This window comes from Malus domestica, chromosome 16 (genome assembly GCF_042453785.1).
Source record: "Malus domestica chromosome 16, GDT2T_hap1".
In the NCBI taxonomy this organism is placed as follows: Eukaryota; Viridiplantae; Streptophyta; class Magnoliopsida; order Rosales; family Rosaceae; genus Malus; species Malus domestica.
In genome coordinates, this window is record NC_091676.1 from 14,162,113 (window position 1) to 14,184,978 (window position 22,866).

The window sequence follows — 22,866 nt, forward strand, 5'->3', positions numbered from 1 at the left end:
TGTTGCACCATTGTTCGATTTAACCACCTATTGCAGGGAGTGACAACTCTCTGCAACAGGGTATATCGCTTTTCTTCCTTTCTCACACATCATGCGATGTGTGAAAATGAAAAAAAGGGTGTATACCAAGGTGTGAGAAAGAAGGTGAAGCAGTATAACCCCGTTTCAAGTAAGTTATAATGCATAACAAAAAACCTTTAATATCGAATATTTTCCGTTTTCTATTTGAATCAAAAAACAAACAAAGATAATATTGTTAAAAGGAACAAAATGTTATTGTCCAGTTGCGGTGATCATTGACCCTTCTCATTGATTCTCCTTTCCTTAAAGAAAGAATTTGACGAGAAATGCACGTTTGAGCAGCAAACAAATGGCCAGCAAAGCAGATCAAGATTGACAATTAGCTTCAAAGAATCAAATCTTTCACATCTATTTTATAATACGGATTTATTAAACAAGACTTCATGAGTCATTTGTTAATCTCTGCTGGCATCGATGACAACTAAGGATTGATACGAATGGTAGGCATGTAATTCTACTAATAATACACGGGAAATGATTTTCGCACTTTCTTTTCTCCTACCGCGCTTACCTGCTTGTTTCTGTCCTTGATCAACCGTTTGATTTGTACAATCCTGTGGCCAAAAATAAGAGGGGGAGTGCAAGAGGATAAAGAGCGAGTGTAAAATCATTTCCCTAACATAACAATACCAACAACGAGGAATGGGCAACACAAACTTGAGCCCTTTCAAAGTTTCCACAAAAGCAGAAACTGCAGGCTGGAGATTCTCACGATCAAAACCCTAGTCGAATACAAAAACTTGGGATCGGTTTGCGCAGCCGCAGTTTCAATCACAACGACCCAAAGACATGAATAGGTAAAGTAATTAAGCAATAAAGCATATCACCAGCTAGTCTTGGAAGGGAAACTCCTTTTCATAATAACAAGGTTAAAGGTTCATCAAGAAGTGGCACCAGATGGAAAAACTACTACTCATAACATTCATACAAGCACAAATTCAACAGTAAAGAGAAATTTCAATCAATTAAGAGAGGTGTTATACAATACTCATGTGGCGAGATCTCTCCAACCACCCTAACCTTCTTGTTTCTTTTCACAATTGTAGGCTTAGAAATTCAATTCCAACATAGGAATCGACCCGCCAGCTGCCATAATTTGTTGCTCCATCTGAAATCAACAATATTTAATTTTGGAAAAAAAAAAAAGATTAAGTAATTGGAACAATTAAAGTTACACATAATAAGCAACGTTAAGCGTCTATACAATTCTACTCACCGCGAAGAGAGTTTCAAGCTTGCTCTTCACGAGGTAGTACTCATGCTTTACTTGTTGAACACATCTAACACACCTGCTAACGAAAAGTTTTTCAGTTTTCATGGTTCAAGACCTTACAACTTCGAGAGCTGATTAAGAAAGAAATAAATGCAAAAGAAAAACACTATATAGGAATGCTTAGAGTAAAGTAAAATCACCCTTCAGTGTTCTGTTCCTCGCAGAAATTGCGGAAAGCAATGCAGGCATTTTTAACTCTTTGCGCACCAATACTGTTGAGCACAAAAACTCTCATCAAACACATTCAATTAAACATGAACAGCAATTTGCTCTCAAACCTATGCCCCTATATCTGAACTAGATTAAGTTTAGGGTAATGAATAATGATCACACTCCCATTTTCTCCTTCTGTACTCCTACCCTTTTTCTGTTTGAACTATTCAATCCAAAGACTAGAAAAGAGGGAGTGCAGAGGGAAAAAGGGGCGTGTGAAAATTATTTCCCGAAGTTTAATCTATCCAAGCATGTACAAATTGGATTTATCTCAGGTTGAACAAAATGCAAAACTGTCCAACAAACTATACAACTAGGAGTTCGAAACGGTAAAATGAGCAGTTCCAACTATAAAATCAACTAAGAAATTCAAAAAAGGACCAACTTTTGCTACTTCAATTCATGTTTCTTTTTCATAGGCAAAAAAATAAGCAAAATTGAAGTGTACCTGGAGCTACTACCCTTGAACTGGTGAACATGGGCATCAACCCTTTTGAAGTCTACAGTTGGTTGTTCACTGTGCAAACAAAAAAAAAAGGAAAATCATGCACTCCTCAAAGTATCCAGAGCAAACTATGAGCACCACACAAATCAATCCGGTCCAATCCAATCCTAGAGAAGAAACGATAGTGAAAAGGTAAGATCTTGGATTCTTACAGAGCTCTGGTGAGATCATTGAGAAGCTTCTCAGAATCTTCAAAGAAAAGGGACACCACTTCAACAACAAAATCTGGGTTGCTCTCATCCTGCAGCTGTTGGAGCTGCAAAAACTGACCATCCAAAAACCCCTTCTCTCACCCCAAAAAACAAAATATCAGGAACAGAACAAGCAAATACAACAAAAACAAAACGAACCCATCTGTGATTTAGCTTAAATTTCACACTTCTCTGTTGCGTTTACCTCCAGGAACAGGGATTTTGTGTAGTCAACCCACTGTCTCTGCATTTGCCCCACCTCCATGTCTTTGCTTTTGTTCCTCTCCACACAGACAGAGTAAGCGAAAGAGAGCCAGCCAGGTGAGAAAAGCTTGTGCCTTGAATTGCAGATCTTGAGGAATTATTGCACAAATCAGGGAGTCCAAAAGTATAAAAACCTAGAAAAAGGGTTTGGTGAATTCAATGTGAAAAAACAAAATCCAAAAGCTGCTTGCTTTGGGGTATTTGTCTACTGTCTAGTACGGGTAGAGTCTGACCTCCCCTTCTACCTCTTTATGTGGATATGTGCTCTGCTTTTTACTATTTTTCCCACAGAATCACAGACCCCACCACTTGCCCTCCTTTATATATAATAATAATATTAATTTATTATTAGCATTTAACCTCCTGCACAATACACTATACACTCTCTCTCTCTCTCTCTCTCCACCTTTGTTTTTCTTGTAATTTTGTACATTTTTCAAGTCTATGGGCTTTTTCTCAAGGAATAAACCCTAGGCTTGGAGAAAGACATGTCGACTGGAATGTTACGGTGGTGGTAAAGTCGTTCCATGTGTTGTTATCGGACTAGGATTCTCTGCCCTCTCATTTAGATGCCTTCTCCGTGCCCTCCTGTTTTGTGTGGTCACGATATTTTATATTATTTTTTTATAAAAATAATAAAACAAAAAGAAATAATAATATAAAATGTTGACGTGGCTTAACCGTGACTATAAAAACAGGAGGGCACGAGGAGGGCACAGAAATTGGAGGGCAGAGAATCCAAGTCCGTTGTTATCATTTGGGAATGCTGCGGTTCTGCTCAATTCATACTTATAATTGTGAAACGAATCAAAGTTTTTATACAGTTCATTAAGCTTATTTCATGAATATAAATTATCAAGAAAAACAAAATCAACCCAGTTCTAAACATGTTCTAGTTTGGTTCGATTGGCGGCCAATTCTATTTGGTTTCGACCTTAACCCATTTGATTTGAAAGGCTTTAAAGAGCCCTAAGCCCTAATAAAAAAAATTGGTTGCAAATTTTTAATTAACATAAGACGTAGGGTGAAACTTAAACGAGTTGGAAGGTCAACCTAGGCTTCACAATTTGGACTCAAGTTTGAGTTTGGGATCATTTGGCATCGTTAGGGCTTGAGTTCACTCGGGTTATAGGCTCATGTTGCTCAACTTTGTATTCAACACAACTCGTTTTGGTTTGATTCATGACACTGGTGAATTACACGATAGTAGCCAATAAAGGCTAAAATGTCTTTACCCGACCATAGAAATGGTAAACTATCGTGACTTCACTACCAGTTGTCCCATTTTTAAAGGGACAAAAAAATAAACTCTCTTTTCACTATCAACTGTTTATTTCGTACCGCCCAATGCTAAGATTATTAAAGAGAATTCTATAACCGGATACAAAAGTAAATGCATCGCCCAAGAAAATAAAATCCGATTAAAATCTTAGCTAACTTTCTACAACTTATTAAAAAAACAAAAAGGCGTGGTCTATGCTCCACATATAGAGGGAACAGGACCTGTGATTTACAAGCTGTTAGCGATTTGGCTGGTTGGAACTAAACCCCGGCCAGCTTGTTAGGGATTTTAGGGTTATTAAAATTAAAGATAATTATTAGAATAATCCCCAACTAATCAAATGCCACCCCATCCCAATATCCCATGTGGCAGAATTATCATTCGCCAAAATCGTGAATTAAGTAGGTTTGGTAAGACGTGTTAAGATTTCTTCTAATTTCATTGTCTGGAGCTCAATGATTAAAAAATATACACCACTCAAATTAATCATACGGTCCTTATTAACACATTTTATTAACCCTCCTCACATCAAATAAGGGTTCGGATCTCTCTTGAACAATCCAAACTTCTTAATCATTGAGCTCCGAACAATGGGATATAAAGAGGATCTCAACTTGATAAGACCACCTAATCTTCGAGACTTAGAAGTTGGAAGCTCTACCATGTTAAATGTACCTTCCAATCTTCATGCCATATTTGATGAATGTTTGTTTATTTCTCGAGACTTGTAATTCAAGTAATTCAAAACATTCATATCTATCCTAGAATGTTGCTCTTGTATCTAAATAAAAAAATTGTTTGTTTATTTCTTGGTCCAATAAGCAATCCCGAAATATAAGAGGATCTTGAAATCTATCTTACAGCTGTTGCTGTAGTAATCAACTGTGGATTGTGTTTTGTCAACCAAAAACACAGAGGGCCAATTGTGTTTGTCGAAGCCCTCCTCCTTAAACCTAAACCTTTTTCAATTCAAGAAAATTGCTCCGTTGGGTGAGCTTTGGACAGTTCGGAAATGTCAAAACTGTCGAGAGAGAATCCTCCTCTATATTTTCTCTTTGTTTTTTTCTCAAAAGACAAAGTAAGGTGTCTTGTTATATTCTAATTTTTTTTTCATAAATGGTGATGAAAATTGTAGCATTTGGGTGGAAACATATTCTTATATTCCTATAGATAAATGGAACATATTCTTATTTAGTTGTTTAATACTTCAAAGGTTGTAGCTATTTGTGCTCCATTCATATAGTTGGATATTGCCAAACTCAAAAGCTCAGTTGTCCACGTGCGACTGGATAGCTTTTGATCGTTGATGCATTGTTCGACATACATCAGCGTCTAGAAACTTGACCATCCCAAGTAAATTCAAGTTACAGACTCATGGTTGATAAAACACGATAAGGAATCATTGGCGTCACCTTAATTCTACAAGTAGCAATTTAGCACCTTCCTTCCTTTCTTTATATTCAAATATCCTGTTAGTGGCGCCCAAAATCCGTTACCAATACTTTTACCATGCGCCAATGTACAGACCGAATTCAACAATGAATGATCCAACAACTATAGACGTCAGTGTATAGTATAGACGGTACATACTAGAAAATCTCTTTGTTTACAACCTCAACTCTCGTATAATCGAGCACTGGGGGGGTTGACCGAGCTTGAACACAATATTGACATGTGTCCCATGCTTTTTCTATGAGTTACCAAATCATAGAATGCATCGGATGTGCCAAATGACCTAATGGTAGGACATACATGCAAAGGAATAAGGACCACTACTCTTACTTGGGGGAGGGGCCTCCCTCCCTTCTAATCATGGTGGTGGGAATCTAAGTGAGGCCATCTCAAGTTGCAGACATCGTGGCATGGCACGACTATTTCAACCCCCAATCAAACATATATAAGAAAGTACATACTTTAATTTATGTGGCTTACAAAATTATAAGAAAATCTATGTGTGACACCACTGAAAATCAGGACGAATTGAACCTTGCGAAAATTCTAATATGATTTGGTGTATAAGCATATCAAGTACTTGCATCTCTCTTTCTCATGATGCGCAATAACGCATGTAAATGGCGGTGCGCAAGTGCAAACGTCTCAGCTCTCAAACTTCAAGCACGTGAAATGCGAGTTGCGACATGGATAATATTACAACTCCTCCTAATGGAGAACAAAATGGTCGAATAGTGTGAAATTATAAACATACACATAGCGTAATACTCCAAGCAATCAGCTAGATCTTTAAACGTAGTGTAAAACTTCAAGTCGTTATTTCAGGTCTCAAGAATATACATGGACACATTTCTTTTGGTGGTTTCTATCGCCGAATTTCGTTTCAAATAGTAACAGTACAGTTATAACCCAAAAAATTAGTGAATGACCGCAACAGGAACAGGAAGCCTCCAACAGATGCTCCGCGTGGAAATCACGAGGTGAATTCTAACATACCTTACAACTCCTCCTACAGTAGCCAGGAAGGTCGGGAGTTCCAACCATATACTCTCTGTTCTTGGTGCATTCCCCAAGGGCAGCCCATCTCTCACAACTCTCATTCAGATCTCCACAGTTCCCGCCAGCATCCAAGTTCTTGTCAAACGAGTCAACATGAATCCACTTCGTTGCTGACCATTTCTCACCTTCAATCACTGGGCAACCCGCATGGAGACTGTTCGGGTCTGGAACAGCATGTGGGGTGAGACTGAAGAAAAGAAGGGCATCTCCTCGTCGTGGTTTCACTGAATATTTCCAAGGTGAAGAGAGAAGCAACAGAATACATCAACTTTTCTACAACAATTTCTATATTTTGATAAAAGCTGTATTAATTTATAATTTTATATAGAGCTTACCTGCAATTCCTTTCTTTGCACACTCAGAGAGACTGTGATCTATTTCTGCAGCCTTACGGCGTGAAGGTATCTGCAGCCAGAGTGGTTTACAAAAATAATTATTAACAACATTAACTAAAGCATACAATCAAGCTGCTAAAAACTTCTTTATACTCTACTACCCAACCCCGTCTCAAGACTCTCAACCAATTAACAGAACTAGTAATTTTTTTATCTTACTTTCTATGCCTCCGTATCCTTTTAGTTTTTCATAATTTTTATAATAGACAATTGTTGAAAGAACTATAACCATTACCAACATTTTTGCTAATTCAAATGCAATAGAGAACAACGTAATGCAGATTCACGAGCACGTCAGTCATGCTAATATTACCAATCCAAGAGCAGCCAGGGGTGGCTTATGAAAATAAATCTTCCAGGATACAGATTAGATGATCCCTATGTTGTTAGACAACTATCACATAGAAATTCTGGTAACACTAATCTGTTCAATGGTGCTCGAGTTAGCTCAATAAAAATTACAGAATCCAGGAGGTGAATAATGCAGCTAACCTCTGCTTCAGGGAACACAGTTTCACCACCTTTGGCCACATCAGTGAGATACATCAGTACAGTTGCTACGCGGTGTCCACCCCTAGCAATATTGACCTTGTCAACAAAGTAATCATAGTGTGGTGCATATTTCTGCCCAGGTTCATATCTCAATACTTGTATGTCTTCACCATTTTCTGAAAGTCAAGAAACACATATCACATGTAAGATTGCCCCAGCAATGAAAATGAAAACGTTTTTTAAATTTTCATCACATCATTCTTTCTTTCTCAATCCAATATTTGCAATGCTTTTGATGTCGGAAGAATAGATAACCTCTGAAATCTTACAAACATGACTCTCCAAACATTCAAGTTAGCATCTGTTTTTCCCATGTTCACCCAATTCAGTAGCAGTAACAATATTACCAAAAGTTATGCTCGTCGTATTTTGATTATCTTCCCTTATTTATACTCGGTTTTCACTTCAATCTTCTTCATCAAAACATCTAAACATCAATTATAAGCAAAGAAGGAAAAGAAACACGTCGTATTGCTAAAATCTAAATATATGGCCCTGTCAATGCAACATACGAGGACCTCAATAAAGGGACAACAATTTTGATCCATGATTCGACAAGGTATGACTGTGAATATTAATTGTATTATTCAAAGTTAACTACCTGTTGAAGGTTATAAGAAAAGAACAATACAACCAGTATTCTTCGGCAAAGGGTTTACCTTTTGGAAGAAATGTCCATGTTGCAAGCTTATCCTCAATACCAGCAACAATGGGATCCTACATAACGAATTTAAGTTGTAAAAAACCACATTTGATATACATCCATACGTTGGTGACTTGCAATCCAATTCATGACCGATGATCATCCCGTCAACAATCAAACATCCACGGCGTGTCTATATACACACATTTATAATGTAATCAATGCACTTCGGGCTACAAACGTAAAATTTAATGGCAATTGGCAATTAGCAAAGCCTAACAAAAGTAGTATATATAGTTAAGGAACACATGCATATGATATAAAAATGATCAGAAATGAAAAAGGGAGAGAAAAAAGAAGCAGAGACCTTGGCCTTGGGAATGAACATTCCGGAGCTGGTCCGGACCTCGCTGAGCTTGCTCTGACCGGACAAGTTATCGGCGACGGCGGATCTCTTCAGCTCCGATTTCGCCTATTCACAATGAAATCAAACACATTGATAAAAGCGTGAGAGAAAAAAAAAATCAGAATTGAATAAATTAAAAGATTGAAATGCGCGTAAACTCACGATGGAGATCAAGTGATCGCACTCGGCGTCCGTCAGCAGACCTTCGTACACGAAAGCTCTGCAAATTGATCATCCAATCCATTCCAATCACATCAATCCAATTCCAATCGAAAAATTAAAAACAAAACACTGTTAGTTTAGAAAGAGACCTAGGGTTCCGTGAGATCTGTTTGACTTTGGACGGATTGACGGTGAAGGTGGAAGCAGAAGAGGAGGTGGAGCAGATTGAGAGCAGGAAGAAGAAGAGGAGGAGGAGGAGGTGAAGGCAAGCCCTAGTCATCAGTGCTCGGTCGGATTCTCAATCTCTGAGACGGAGAGAGACAGACTGTGTCAATGTCAATTGAATTTCTAATCCCGATCCTAAATTCCTAACCCATATCTCAGTGCAGTGCTGCTGTTAACCACCTGTGGCTGCCGCCATGTCTTCTGCATCTTACTTTTTAACTTTACTGTTTCGCACATTTATTTTTATTTTTCCCACGCTCTCTTCCTAATTTTCTTATCGAATTTTTCTTCAATTCATTAGATTCGACTGCTGAGACATGATTTTCTATTTTAAAATCTTTGTCCACTAGGGCAATATTTATTTACTTACTTACAATTGTTCTGCTGTTTCTTACGTTAACTAACACATTCAAAATAAAAAAAATACATGTAGTTCTTGTATTATAATACATAATGATAATCTGATATCGAGAAGCTAAAAATTAGTTTCGTTAAGAGAGAAGTTAATCATATTCTCACTTCTATACATAACATTTTTGCTCCATCTACATAAGCATGTTATAACGAGTAATGTCGTTAATGATATGTTTACCTATTTAAAATGTAGAACTCATGAAATCAAAGTGAATATGATCAACTATTTTTCTTAGTCACTCTAATTCCTCGTTTTTCGATTATCAAATAAGGAACTGTGTTATTAAATACACAAGAAACCAAGAATCATATATCAATTCTCATTTCAAGTAAATATTTCATAAGTTCAATCACAAAGAAAATTCTAACTTAGAGATTTCTTTCAACATTGGAAAGAACTTGAATCATTTTCTTTTATGGCTAATGTTTCATGTTTGTTAAACTTTTGTGTTTGTTAGATAAATCATATTTTTTTCGATCTCATTTTATGATAAGTGATAAATTTATGAACAATTGAAGATAATAATTAAGCTTGAAACTAAATTGATTGGGCAAATGAGTGTTTCATTAATTCAAATATGGATTTGTTTGTTGTGTGAAATAGCAAAGCATAGTGCATAACCTGATACACCTCGATCCTATAATCAAGGCATGCTGGTCGTCACGTGAGCGTGACGTAACCAAAAGTGCGATGCGGAAGCAAAAGATATGAGAAATACGAAGGAATAAAAACCAACTACTAGCAATAATATCCAACTAGCATGCTAGAGTAAGTTTAAGTGTGCAGTACACAATTTCAGAGCATAAATACTAGGTGCAGTCAAGTAGGACTATAATTAAATTACAACACCCGCAGGTGAGTCCTACATGTAGGAAGTCTGTCAGAACGCCGAAGAAAACCTCGTGAGCCACCAACTGCTAACTAGAACCTGGAGGGGCGCAAAACAAAATTGAGTGGGTCAGTAATACCAAAGTTTTCCAAAACATTTCATTTAAAACATTTCTAACCCCTCACTGTAAAACATGTATACTTTCCCAAAAAATAACATAATAGCATAATATTTGTTCAAATCTCTCAAAACATTAATCTTTACCAAAATCCAGCAAGTATGTCATGCAATAATGTCAATGACAGAATATGGATGCATCAATATAACAGGTGACATAATGAATCAACCGGAGACCCTGCAGTTGGTCCTGTACGGTTAATTCTATATCTCAATATCCAATCCAGCCGGAGTCACCACGGTGACCTGTATGGCACGACTCTGCACATAAGTCAGAATTACCTGAAGTAGTCTGTACGACAAGAATGGTGAAATAATACGCTCTAGTGCTTCTCTCATCAATCATCTGCGCGTATAATCTAAGGTCACCTACCAGTCGGAACCATCTCTAGTGATCTGTACGACTAGCATGTCGGAACCCTCTCATGGTCTGTACGACATGCACCTACTTGTATCCAAGGTGAGCGTGCAGTGCGATGAATCCTATAAGCACTAACACCAGGGGTGCAGGTTATGAGCTCTCAACACAATTCACATCATTAATAATTCACATGAATAACATAAAACTCACCTGATACTCACCTGTGCGTCCACAACACCAATTCACACACACACACACACACACACATATATATATATATATATATGCATCAAATATCAATTCATATAATTCACAATATGCATGCATGGCATTTTAGAACATACTTTCATTTAAATTCAATTTATGGGAAAATCAATAGTATATAGGTAAATACAGAAAATAACTGCCCACTCATTGATAAGTTGAAGGGTCGTAACCCCCATGACGTCCCTGGATGCGCTCGTCCTCAGGATAGGTATCACCTATATGCAAAACAACTAAAACAACATTATTTAAAGCACATAACCGACAATTCGTAATAACTTCTCATACGGTGCTCAATTTGGGTATATGAATATACCACAGTGACCTACTCGACGTCACGAACGTCGACATATTTTTAGAAAAAAATTTGGGCTTGTCACGCGCCCCCAAGCGCCTGGACAGGCACGGGTCCACGCACCCCCACGCGCGTCTCCTACCTTGGGCTTGCCGGACTGGTTTTTCCGGTGGCCGGAAAACTGGAGATTTTTCAATCTCCTTGTTCTCCGTCATTTCTCAACCATTTTTCACGCATTTTATATCAAAATGAAGCCCTAAGCATGTAGATTCACGTTACACTACTTTAAGGCTCTAAAAACTATGAAATCTCACCGGAGAAATTCCAAGAAAACTGGCCAACTTCGAACTCAACGATCCCGACGTCCAAAACCTTCAAACTAAGTATTCCGAACTTCCTTAGGACCTCACTAAGCTCACTGTCTTCGAACTCAACGATCCCGACGTCCAAAACCTTCAAACTAAGTATTCCGAACTTCCTTAGGACCTCACTAAGCTCACTGTAAGCTTAGAATTCCCTGAAAATCAACACACCACGAATGCATGAACAATACTCAAATCGGACCTCGAGTTTTCAACGTGATTTCTAAGGTTTCCCGTTCTAAAACTAGTACCATTCAACTCATGAGGTCGAAAGGATGAAGAACCTTACCTTTTTGGCGTCGATCCGTGAAAGTTCGAAGGTTTGGCCCTTTGTCCGTACAATTTCGAGAGAGAGAGAATGAGACTGAAACGAAGAGGGGAGAGAGAGAGCACGGGGGAAAGGTGAGGGTTGTCCCGTGTGTGTGTTGTGTGGTCCACCCAAAAACAAGTCACAACTTCATTCCCTAACCACAAAAATTTACAACCCAAATTTTAATCCAACTTAAATAATTTTCCAAAAGCTTATGGAATATGTGTATTTAGTCCAAATAATATGTTACACACACACATACCTTAATAATCGTCGAGGGTAATCCCGTCATTTCACGTCCTCGATAAATAAAATCCCGGGACGGGCTGTGACATAACCACTTCAAAACAAGGTTCTAAAAAATGCTAGGCGATAGTCAGGCGGTCGGCTGGCGCTTAGTGCCTAGGTGAATTTAAGTATACGTGTAAAAATTTAAGACTTTTTATGTTGATTTTGTAACATTTAATCACCCTATTTATTTTAATCATTGTTGGACCTTTGTTTTTCATTAAAAATGAATTGGGCCTTGTTTTCTTATTAATAAAAAAACAGTTTATTCCCTAGTTTTTTAAGACACTCATTGCTGGACATTCAGCCCACTTTGGGCTCCCAACCTCATGGCCCCTTCACCTTCCTCTCCCTTTAAAAAAGAAAAGAAAAACCCTAGCTCTAATTATCCAAGCTCAGTTGTTGTCCCGCTCCATCACCTTTCTCTACCATTGCAGAAACCTTTCTCTCTCTCTCTCTCTCTTCCCAGCCAAGCCATCCCTCTTCTTTACCTTGCAATTGCAGATCTATCTCGTCCCACATCTTTACTCTTTAATTGCAGATCCATGGTTATCGCTCTCATCCCAGCGGCATCCAAATCGTCTTACTTCATTTCTCTGCAATTGTAGATCGAAATTGTCAGGATGGTCGCCCAGTTGTCCAACCACAGTACCACAGCAAAAGAACAACGTTGTAATCAACTTACCATCGAAGCCGCCTAGCCCGCCCAATGACTGTCTAGGCGCCGCCTAATACCCTTTCTGATTTCTTCAACGATTTTGGTTTAAATCGCGGCGGCGAACCACCGCCCAGCGCCTAGGTGGCCGCCTAGGCTGCGTTTTCGAACATTGCTTCAAAGTTATATAACTTGTCACTTTGGTCTCCGAAATTTAAAATTAATGGAAGCAATTTCAGAGATTGTTCATTGTCAATCATTTTGGTCTTCCATGAAAAATCTCTGTGAAATTGAAGAAATCACCAATTCAAGTGAAGAGGTTGATTTGACAAAAATACCCTCAAATTAACCTAGATTTTTTCACATAATGATCAAAATGACTGACGATAGAAAAGCCCACTTATTACCGTTTTAAGTCTCAAGGACCAACGTTAGGAGTTATGTCAATTTTAAAGACTATTTTGACTTAAAAACCCAATAGAAAATTCGTTTAATTGTGTTATGATGGTTTTACCCCTATTTTTAGTGCTCTTTCCCCTTTAATCCTTTTCCTTGAGGGTTTTTTGATTCGAATGAAAGATTTTTCAGTGTGACCGGCATATGAGGTGGTACATCACGTGTCACTATACAAATAATGGGATATGTGTGTTAAATAGTTAATAACTTAAAAAATAAAATTTCCCACCGCATACATAAAAACACGTGACGTAACACTCGTGTTTCTGTCACAAAAATTTCTCCATTCGAAGACGTTCGCCCTTCATGAGAAATCACCTTCTCACTTGTTCCAGCAGCTGTACATACATGCTCACTAAAACCACTCACCCTCTCCCTTCAAGCTTTTCTCTCATTCAGACGTCGTTTCGATTACATTCATTGTACAGACGATGAGTAATTAACAAAGCACATATAACATTAACATCTCCCACAAACGTCCTTTGCTCTTCTCTTCCTTCTCTTGCATGCTCATCGTTTTCTGCTTCTGAAACTGTCTAGCGTTTTTGGTCCGTGGACGGATTTCAGAGCAATGTGAATCCGGCCTTAAGAAACAAATTCAACTACCCCAACACCCCATACATAGAAAGTTTAGGCCTCATTAGAAGTGCCCAAGATAAACTCCAGTTGTTTCTCTCTATCACTTAAACACTTGGTTGAGTTGTAGTCATCTGCATCCAAGAGCTCCTCCGAATACGTCCTTTGAAGTTTAGACTTTTGACGTTTTGTAGCGTACTCCAAACTGCCTTCATCGCCTTCTAAAATTTCGACTATCTGCAGCGGATTTAAAACAAAATTAAAACAAAACGCAACACAAACTAGTTAGTTAAGTTCTGACCAAAAAAAAAAAAAAACCTTGTTAGTTAGGTCATCACATATATTGGCACTGTAAAATCAAACTTGTGAGCAGTCATTGCTAGAAATAATTACATGCCTGGCTCATTTGCGGTCGATTCACTGAAGACTGGTGTATACAAAACGAAGCAGTTAACACAAGACGTTTCATTTCTTTCAAATCATAGGCATCGCCAAGGCATGGATCAACTAGCTCATTCATATTATTCATAGAGAGCAAAGGTTTGGCCTGGAAAGTAATGTTTCAGTCAGATCGAATTTGTCAACAAGTATTCCAGTATACTTCTTAACTACCTACAAAAATTAAACAAGAAACCGAGGTACACAGAAGCGAACGTACCCACATGACAAGGCTTTTATGTGACCTATCCAAAGCTTGCCTGCCGGTGATGAGCTCTAATATTAGCACCCCGTAGGCATAGACATCGGTTTTTTCATCTACTATGCCGTGCATGAAAAACTCGGGAGGAAGATATCTGTCATGATTGGGGAATGGAATAATGTCAAATGATTAGAAAAACAAAACTAATTTAGTACAAAATAAAAAATCTAAATATTTTGGATTAACAAACCCAAATGTGCCTTCGAATTTCGATACAATATGGTGAGTCCATGAATCTGGTAGCCATTTTGCAAGCCCAAAATCAGATATCTGGATTCAAATTGGAGTAACAGAGAATTATTAACGTAATGCAGCTTTTCGGTAATCCTTTGTATTAATTGATCAAAGAGGGTGTACCAGAGGCTCGAAATCCTCTGCCAGTAAAATATTAGAAGCCTTAATATCTTTGTGAATAATTCTTCTCTGGCACCCTTCATGAAGATACAGTAGACCCTTAGCCGTCCCTAAAGCGACTTTATATCTGATGTCCCAATCCAGATTCTCTCTCGGTCCTAGAAAACACGCGACGAAGAAACAAAACCAATGAGTCACTTGTTTGTGAAATTGGAAGAAATTCTGGTGTTCAAAAGATTTGCAATGATAAACAAACCATAAAGTATAGACGATAGGCTTCCATGGGGAGACAAATGTAGAACAAGATGCATCCCTCCTTCAACCCCGTAGCCAATCAATTTCGCAATATTAGGATGGTCAACATGAACTATGACACCAAGCTCAGATAAGAAGTCTGCAGTCATTTCTTCTTGAGTACCGCGAGTCAGGCATTTGATTGCGACAATCTGTCCATCTTCCAATGTTCCCTTGTAAACGTCAGCATAGCCTCCCTCCCCGATCAAGTTCTCTTCAAGAAGACAAATCGAAAAGTTCTATGAGCATATAAGACAATGACAACCTTTCTAGAAGATCATAATTCTAGCGATATACGATTAATGCAATGTAATATTGCTCTAAAGAAATGTGAGTATATAAACCGTGGCTGAAGTTGTTGGTTGCGGCTTGGAGCTCTAGGAATGAGTAATTCTTCCAGGAAGATTTGAAGCGGCAAAAGTCAGCATCGAAAGACCTAGGGGCAGGAGAGTTGGGCTGTGGAATGAATTCCTCTCTTATTCTTTTGGTTTTCCTTCTGGTGAGTTTTGGTTTTTTAGCACCTTTAGGAGGGAAGGTTGGGAAGGGATTTTGGGGTCCTTTTTTCAACATTCCAAAAAAACCGCGCCGGTGATGGTTGGCTCTTGGATTCGAGTCTGAAGTAGCAATGCTACCTCTTCCATCCGAGTCTGAAGTGCTGGCCTTGGGAGATGATGTTTCGGATCCTACGCTTCTCGGACAATATTCATCCTCGGAAACTCCTCTTGAAGAGGGCTCATCTACTGTGACATCCTCATCCAAATTTAAAGATCTCAAGTCTATCATGACAAATCCCAAAATAATTAGTACCACATTGCTATATATCTGCAATATTAGTAAAAGAACAGGAAACAAAATCGTTACCTTGGCTTGAAAAAGAGTCGGAGAATCCAGCTCGTGCTCTTCTTGATCCTCCGAGAGTAGAAGGCTTTGTTGTAGCCTGCGCTTCTTCATTGTCTTTGGCCGTTTCGCGGGAACCATTGCTGCCCATACGAAGCAATATGTCAGCAAAGAACAGAAAATATGCCAAAACCTAACAGATTAAGCAACCTAAAGGGCAAATTCAGCCAAACCATGGTAGTATTACAGTACCGACCATCCAAGTGGGGAGGGAAATAGGAAGAAAAAGGCCACAGAATATGACACATGCATAAATAAATATCTCTAGATATATAGAATCAAACAAATGATTTGCGTATGGATTATAGAAGAACCGTTGAAACATCATCTCTTGAGGAACAGGGAAATTCAAGCAAACAAAAATAAAACCAGAAAAAAAAAAATCGAAAGTGACATTTTAACCAACAAAACCATGTGCAAATGAATAACGTAACAACAAAACCATAATGCTTAGCTCCTCGCATATAAGAAACAAACCATAGTCAGACATTATACAAAGATATAACCACAAAATAAAGAAGCAGACGTAGGCGTAGTCACATTGGTTAGGAGTGGATGTGCTACCCTATGCAATTTAAGTTGGCTTAAAAGAAAAATGTCACTTGTTTAAAAAATGTCAAGAAAAATTTCTACACATAAGTTACATTTTGATTTGTTTGCAAGGAGGAATGACTCGTATTTTTACCCTAATGAATGCAATGTGACAAGTAGATGCGACCTCCTAGGATAGACATTCATATTACTAAGAGGAAATGAAAATTTTACCATTGCAGGATGAGAGTTTGAAAAGCTTACTACTTGGAGACAAAAGCCGCCAAACCAGAAGCTATGATCTGAAAAGCAGGCACGGAGGCGATGACCATGAAGAAGTTTCTGGTTCATATTCTGGGGCCTAAACCATGAATTCTCAGAGGCTGCCACCAACCCAAGAGAGCCGCTGGAGGTTTCAGAAGCCAAGGGAAACGACACACCACACACACAGAAACCTAGAGAGAGCAAGAGAGAGAGAGAGAGAGAGAAAGAAATGGAAAATAGGGGCTGCCATGATTTTTCCCTTTTTTCCCACTAAATATTCTTGCATTTTTGGACAATCAGCGACTATTAATGCACAAAAATCGGCTTTTAATTGTTATTGGCACATCGTTAATTAGCTTCTTAATCCAGTCTATGTGATCTGTCTTAGACTCTTAAGTAAATAGAAATAACGTGTAATTTTTGCATGTTTGTGAAAAGGCTTTGCAAGCAAGCATGTATGGTTATGGAGATTCCCCAACTCTTACAGTTTACACGTCTTCTGAGTCTTTGACATGTGGCAATAATTAACAATCAACGGTCTGAAACGAGGAGGGAGTATTCAGTAGGCTGTGTTGTGCATGAGGAGAAAGACTTGTATGGTACGGGTATATCGTCACGATAGTGTTATGTTCTGATATTAAAATGACATATGTTAGTTTCTCTCCAATGTTCTCTTATTTTATTGGACTCCAACAATATACTCATGTCATACAAATTGCTTTCATGCATAGGACGGACAAGTCATATGGTCCTGAACACAGATGCATGTAACGAAGTTTTTCTCTCCATGTATCATATTAGCCTAAAAGCTTATTAAGACTTGTCTTAATTTGACCTGAGCATGGAATGATAATTTATCTCTCGTTCACTAAATTTATCCCTCTTACTATTTAGTATTGACAAAGAAATCACCCCTTAATAATATCATATCCAATCAACTCGTCAGTTTGTTAATTTTATATGAATTAACCATGGTACACTCAAAAGGATGCACTACGTTAATTACCTAAAGTACAATTTCAAAAGCATTTCTTGACGTTGTGACTTGTGAAAAGCCAATCTTCTGGGAAACAACACCACTCACTTTAAGGATGGACTCTAACGTAAGTAATATCAAGTCGTTTAACATACCACTGAGTGATACGAGTTACGCAAAATTTAATCACCGATTTTCCGGCTTACTCAATAGTGCGTAATCTCACAAAGTTACTGGTCATACAGTTAAGTAGCAGGAGTTCAACGAATGGTTTTAGACTTCCAGTACACGTTGAATTTGTATTTAATTACAGCAAAAAAAAAAAAAAAACAGATTAAAGTGGTAGAACTGTGTTGACCCTAAAAACTACCAAGCATACGTGGCGCGCAGGCTGAGTAACTAATGAACTAACTACATCATTCGGTTGATGCGGGGTGTGCCAACTCGTCGGCTAAGCTCGGCCGAGGAGTAAAATGTGTTAATGTTGCATTGGGTGCGTCGCTGACTTCTCGATCTTGCGATTGCGGCCGAGAAAGGAACACTCTCGGCCTTCGGGTTCTAGAGCTTGAAGACAAGGCTGCTAGTTCTACAGAGTTCACAAATCGTCGGCGTCGAATTCGGTCATCGTGATTATATTTGTAAGGGTATAAGCACATCGAATCGACACCAGAGTATAGGGGCACAAATACTCAAAACAGATATATGTCTTGATGGTAAATATGGTTCGGCCGTCAGAATGCCGAACTCTAAAGCTTACTCGTGAGTATCCAATCATAAAACAACTCAGTGTTCAATGTGCCGAGCCCTAGTAAACTGTAACACCTCACCTCGCTGAAAAGGTTAATGAGATGACCTTTGCCAATAAAGACCCGAAAGTCTTTCTCGACCGAGACTTGGATAAATAACCAGTCGGCCTCGACGCAGTGCTGTTTATCCAAACTAAAGGTATTCCGCAGTCAGCTGGTTCTACGGCGATAGTGCTGTTTATCCAAACTGAAGATGTGTTGGTAGAAAAAGAAAATAAAAATCTCAAAGTTGTTGAAAGAGTTTGCGCAGGGTAATTTGTGCGTTGAATTAAAAGGGTCTTGAATGATGCACTCCTCATTTATAATAGCAAACCTGCTTATGATCGAATCAAAACTATATTCAGGTTAGGACTCCTTACCCCGATCTAATCTTATCTCTGCCAGTCCTACGCCTATTAGGACTTTGAACTCAACCCCTTATCAGGCCGCATTCATTCCCCAGTTTCAACATCCTTATCCTGCCAAGACTCCTTCTTGTATCAAAATTCAACTACCCCATCCATCCGTCTCGTAATGGGACTCACCCACTTCCTGATAGGACACGGTTGGCCTTGGCTATGCGGCCCATGAACCAGATAACCCCTAGAGACCCTTGAGCAAGGCTTTCGGGCTGAGAACAATTATAAACTTGGCCCAAACCAATATTTTGGGCCTAAACATTGCCTCCTCGCTTCTGAGGTCGTCGACCTATATTCCTTGGTCGAGCCTCAGCCTTGAAGAAGCAAAACCGACCTAAAACAAACATTGAACCCTCTTGAGAAATACCACCATGCGTATTTATGAGACATGATCTCACGATCTCGATTCTCCCAACCGTCCTGCCACGTGTCGATCATTTGGTAAACCTAATAGCCCTTAATCATGACCCTCGAAAACGTGCGACAGCTGAAACGTCTCTTCTACATTAAATCCGCCGTAATATGCAATCGTGCATCCTCAAACCGTGAAAACCTCGATCTTTTCACTTGAATTCTCTGAATATCCACAATGATTAGCGACTTTCCCGCTCGATTCTACCCCAAATTTTGAAAGTCAAACATTTAACCTTCTTTCCAATATGCCTATAAATACCTGAATCATTTCCATTTATACTTTATGCTTTCCAAAACCCTTGAAACCTTCTTGTCATTTTGCTTTCAAAATCCCAGAAAACCCCAAGCTCTTAAGCCAAAAGTATTTGAGTCTTCATCAATCATCTCATTCATCTCCCAGCTTTCTGACGAATGCAACAAGTGCAAGGACTTCATCGACGGGAGTGCAGTCAAGATTCTGCGCTTCGAGAGTGATTTAAGCACCACTCATCAAATCCTGGGACCACTTTTCAAGGACGTAGTGCCATTGTCTATCACCAACCTCTTCAAATACCACTGATTGAAACCCTTGCTGCAAGGGTTTGATTGGTCGAAGTGGTGCCTAACGAAGCCTCAAGGAGCCTGGCCTTCGACCAACGCAACCTGGGCGACCTAGGTTAAACGGATGAAAAGATTCTTTGGCAAAGAATAGGAGGCTCTTGGCATTTATGACGCCATCAAACTTTTGACCATAGAGATTGCCATGGATAAAGAACTCCTCATGGCAGCTCTGAGCTTCTGGTGCTCGGCCACTAACACCATGATCATTCCCTTCAGCCCTATCAGCCCCACGATCATCGACATCTAAGCTATCATTGGGACTTCTCCCTCTGACATCCCAATAGATATCGCCCTTTTTGGGTGGCCGTCGAATCTCGACCTCAAAGCACTATTCGACGAACGGGCCGTCGAGACACTAAGCCAAGAAGGTCAAGAGCCTTCAAAATAAGAAGTTTATAAGTTGCACAAGAACTTCTTCAACTACAAGACCCTTATCCTCCACTTTCTTAGGCGCCGGGGGGGGCGAGTTTACGGAAGAGAGAGCACGAAGTCTTCCTATTTTACTGGTACAACAAGTTTATCTGTTGTACCAAGTCAACTAAATGCTTGGTCGAAAATATGCTGGTGGTTGAAGCCCTAGTTAGTGGTCACTCATTGGCGCTCAGTCCAGCTATCCTCGCCAACCTCCTACGCTGCCTGGCCGAAATGACCATCAACGAGATCGACCCGCACCAGAACGGACCTCTCTGGATATTCCAACTCTGGCTGCAGGTCTATTTTTCCACATTTCAGCCAGAGACCCCCAACTTTCAGTCTATTACAGCACTCGCCCTTCAGTTGGCCTCTCGATTGGTGCCTCCTCACTAGGCCGAAGAAGTCTTCAAATACTTTTTCAGCCTAGATGTCATCTCTGACGACGAATTTTTAATATGTCGTCGTCAAGAATACCCATTTTCCATCAAGCTTCCAACATCAACATGGAGTGAAAGTGAAGATGTTGGTCTTCGTCAAAACTAGGGGTTGTTCGTGTTAACCCGCGACCTTCCCCTTGGCTGCAACGTTAGTCGAGCAAGTTGAGAGGTTTACCACCCTCACTTTGCTGCCCGACAGCTCGGCTACCTCCAAGGTTGCCCGGTGCCTCTACTTGCTTCCCGCTTCCTCCTAAGCTAATGACACATCTCTAGTTCCTCAAAGAGGGATTGCAGAGATACCGAGAAATAGTTTCAGGAACGGTGCAAAAAATTTGTCTCCGACCAACTGTTCCTAAATCTCTCGGCATTGAAACCTTCGGTAAGTGGTGGGAAGGATACACTCATGACTTTTTTGGCACTTCGATCGAAGACGTGGTCAACAAAAGTTTTGGCGACTGACCCAAAAAGCTCATGCCCCTCAGTCCAAAGAGATGACCAAGGTATACGACTATCTCTTCCTTTATTCTCCAAACACTTACTCGATTTTACTAACTTGATTTCATTTTCTCAGGCGGTTGAGTACTGAAACAAGCAAACGTGATCGCTATGGTTGCGGCCAGGAAAAAGTTGGCCCTTTCCTAAAAAAAAATAAAATTGCCGCACAAACCTTGTCGAGCAAACGGCCTCGCCAGGAAACCAAGACGGCAGGTGAAGCTCTTCGTCCCACAAAACGTGTCAAGAAATTGGTGAAGAAAACAAAACGAGAGATTCACTTTATCTCCAGCTAGACCACTCTTAGTGCCTCTCATCCTGCTCTCGTTGTCCAAGCTTCGACGGAGAAGTGGCCAACTCCAACTAGCCCATCATTCCAAATTCAACCCGTCCCTAAAGTCCCTAAGGTCGTGATCAAACCAGTTGCTGCATCGCTGGTCGAAAAGCCTGCAGCTCCGGGGCTGACCGTTGCACCCGTCTTGGAAGAAGTAACCCATTCGGTTGGGAAAAATCTGCCTAAAAATCCAAAACAATCAGCGATCATCTTGGAAGATGTATGATTATGTTATTGGTAACTCTCTTCTCTCATTAAATTCAAAAGTATTAACAGATTTTTATTTCAGGATGACGAGAACGACGAGATTCTGCTGGCAAGTCGCCTTGACCAACCAAACCTCATTCCATCGATCCTTCCCATGTGGTTGAGGCAACTGACCAGGTCGATTCTCCTGCAACCGATCGTGGAAAAAGGCTTCATGTTGAGCCTGAAACGACGGCAGAAACCCCAATTCACCTGTAGGATCAAGATCTCGGCATTCCTTTTCAAGAAACGACCTTGACTTTTGTAAGGCTCGATTACTTTCTTTTGTTAACTTTGCTATAACGAGTTTGAACCGAAAAAGAATATTAAATGTCAGGTGCCCAATTATTCATTTCACCAAAAATTCTATGCGCTGAAGAGTGTTGTCTATATTTCCTGGCCACCTTATTGGCCGTCGAACGTGGATAACCTTCATCGATCGTGTGAATTGAGAAGCAGTCTAAAACACTAGGCTCGGCCATTAAGTTATTTAGGTTTGAGCAATGAACCAAGAGACATGGCCAAAGTCTCCTCTCAGCAGGTCTAAAACAAATTCTCTCTGCTATATTCTTTTACGATTTTCCTTTTGCCTAAATTCTTTTCATGTGCTGCCTTTATGGGAAGTCGAGTTCGATGTTCTTCATTCGAATGCTTCGGGAGCGGCTGACCCTTCGACAGCTACAACCGAGCCCTCCGTATCAACGGCCGAATCAAATGCTCTTATTAGGCTGCATGAGCTATTGTCTCTCTCAGCTTAACAAGTTTTCGAATGCCAGGGCCTCGACTTAATGGGGTATGTCTGAACTATCTCGCAGCTGATGGTCAATTGAGCACTAAAGCTATCACTCGAGTGTCTTCTATCCTGGAACGAACCCGAGAATATTTTGGTATTTTCAAGAAAGCTCTTCGGGCTGAAGACGACTTGAAAGCTATAACAGTTATTCGAGAAGCTCTTCGTCCAAAGGTCGAATGAAGGCAAAAAAAGAAACATTGGCCAACCTTGACCGTTAAATTGCTG

General features: G+C 39.7%; 3 protein-coding genes across 5 annotated transcripts; all 3 read right to left on the minus strand.

Annotated features, from left to right (window-relative positions):
- Positions 1-917: 917 nt before the first annotated feature.
- Positions 918-3,054, minus strand: LOC103403806 (histidine-containing phosphotransfer protein 1). Its single transcript, XM_008342654.4, has 6 exons — positions 2,469-3,054; positions 2,225-2,355; positions 2,016-2,084; positions 1,495-1,566; positions 1,298-1,370; positions 918-1,189 (listed from the first exon to the last, which is right to left on the minus strand). Exons 1-6 carry the CDS (start codon positions 2,526-2,528, stop codon positions 1,130-1,132), a joined length of 465 nt encoding a protein of 154 aa, XP_008340876.1. The 5' UTR covers positions 2,529-3,054; the 3' UTR covers positions 918-1,129.
- A 3,003-nt stretch (positions 3,055-6,057) lies between these two features.
- Positions 6,058-9,030, minus strand: LOC103403881 (probable prolyl 4-hydroxylase 4). Of its 2 annotated transcripts, none has more exons than XM_017323782.3 (7): positions 8,628-9,030; positions 8,479-8,536; positions 8,278-8,382; positions 7,927-7,984; positions 7,208-7,383; positions 6,656-6,725; positions 6,058-6,544 (listed from the first exon to the last, which is right to left on the minus strand). In XM_017323782.3, the coding sequence occupies exons 1-7, from the start codon at positions 8,756-8,758 to the stop codon at positions 6,249-6,251; spliced, it is 894 nt and encodes a 297-aa protein (XP_017179271.3). In that variant the 5' UTR covers positions 8,759-9,030; the 3' UTR covers positions 6,058-6,248. The 2 variants fall into 2 exon arrangements, with proteins under 2 accessions (XP_017179271.3, XP_028951700.2); XM_029095867.2 differs by having other exon boundaries at positions 6,656-6,728; positions 8,628-8,996.
- Positions 9,031-13,378: 4,348 nt separating this feature from the next.
- LOC103403804 (receptor-like cytosolic serine/threonine-protein kinase RBK2) lies at positions 13,379-16,935 on the minus strand. 2 transcript variants are annotated; one of them, XM_070815520.1, is made up of 9 exons: positions 16,732-16,935; positions 15,901-16,019; positions 15,384-15,815; positions 15,002-15,253; positions 14,749-14,903; positions 14,582-14,661; positions 14,350-14,485; positions 14,089-14,238; positions 13,379-13,928 (listed from the first exon to the last, which is right to left on the minus strand). In XM_070815520.1, the coding sequence occupies exons 1-9, from the start codon at positions 16,797-16,799 to the stop codon at positions 13,746-13,748; spliced, it is 1,575 nt and encodes a 524-aa protein (XP_070671621.1). In that variant the 5' UTR covers positions 16,800-16,935; the 3' UTR covers positions 13,379-13,745. The 2 variants fall into 2 exon arrangements, with proteins under 2 accessions (XP_070671621.1, XP_017178993.3); XM_017323504.3 differs by lacking the exon at positions 16,732-16,935 and adding an exon at positions 16,110-16,223.
- Positions 16,936-22,866: the final 5,931 nt, after the last annotated feature.

Bases quoted from the DNA above. Each gene is read 5' to 3' on its own strand.
- LOC103403806 (XM_008342654.4), bottom strand. From the start codon at position 2,528: ATGGAGGTGGGGCAAATGCAGAGACAGTGGGTTGACTACACAAAATCC. The intron at 2,085-2,224 runs GTAAGAATCCAA...TTGTTTGCACAG, and splicing joins AATGATCTCACCAGAGCTCT to TGAACAACCAACTGTAGACT. The intron at 1,371-1,494 runs GTGATTTTACTT...TTTCGTTAGCAG, and splicing joins GAGGAACAGAACACTGAAGG to GTGTGTTAGATGTGTTCAAC.
- LOC103403881 (XM_029095867.2), bottom strand. From the start codon at position 8,758: ATGACTAGGGCTTGCCTTCACCTCCTCCTCCTCCTCTTCTTCTTCCTG. The intron at 8,537-8,627 runs GTCTCTTTCTAA...ATCAATTTGCAG, and splicing joins CAGATCTCACGGAACCCTAG to AGCTTTCGTGTACGAAGGTC. The intron at 8,383-8,478 runs GTGAGTTTACGC...CATTGTGAATAG, and splicing joins GCGATCACTTGATCTCCATC to GCGAAATCGGAGCTGAAGAG.
- LOC103403804 (XM_070815520.1), bottom strand. From the start codon at position 16,799: ATGGTCATCGCCTCCGTGCCTGCTTTTCAGATCATAGCTTCTGGTTTG. The intron at 16,020-16,731 runs GTAAGCTTTTCA...TCGTATGGGCAG, and splicing joins GCGGCTTTTGTCTCCAAGTA to CAATGGTTCCCGCGAAACGG. The intron at 14,662-14,748 runs GTACACCCTCTT...ATTTGAATCCAG, and splicing joins CAGAGGATTTCGAGCCTCTG to ATATCTGATTTTGGGCTTGC.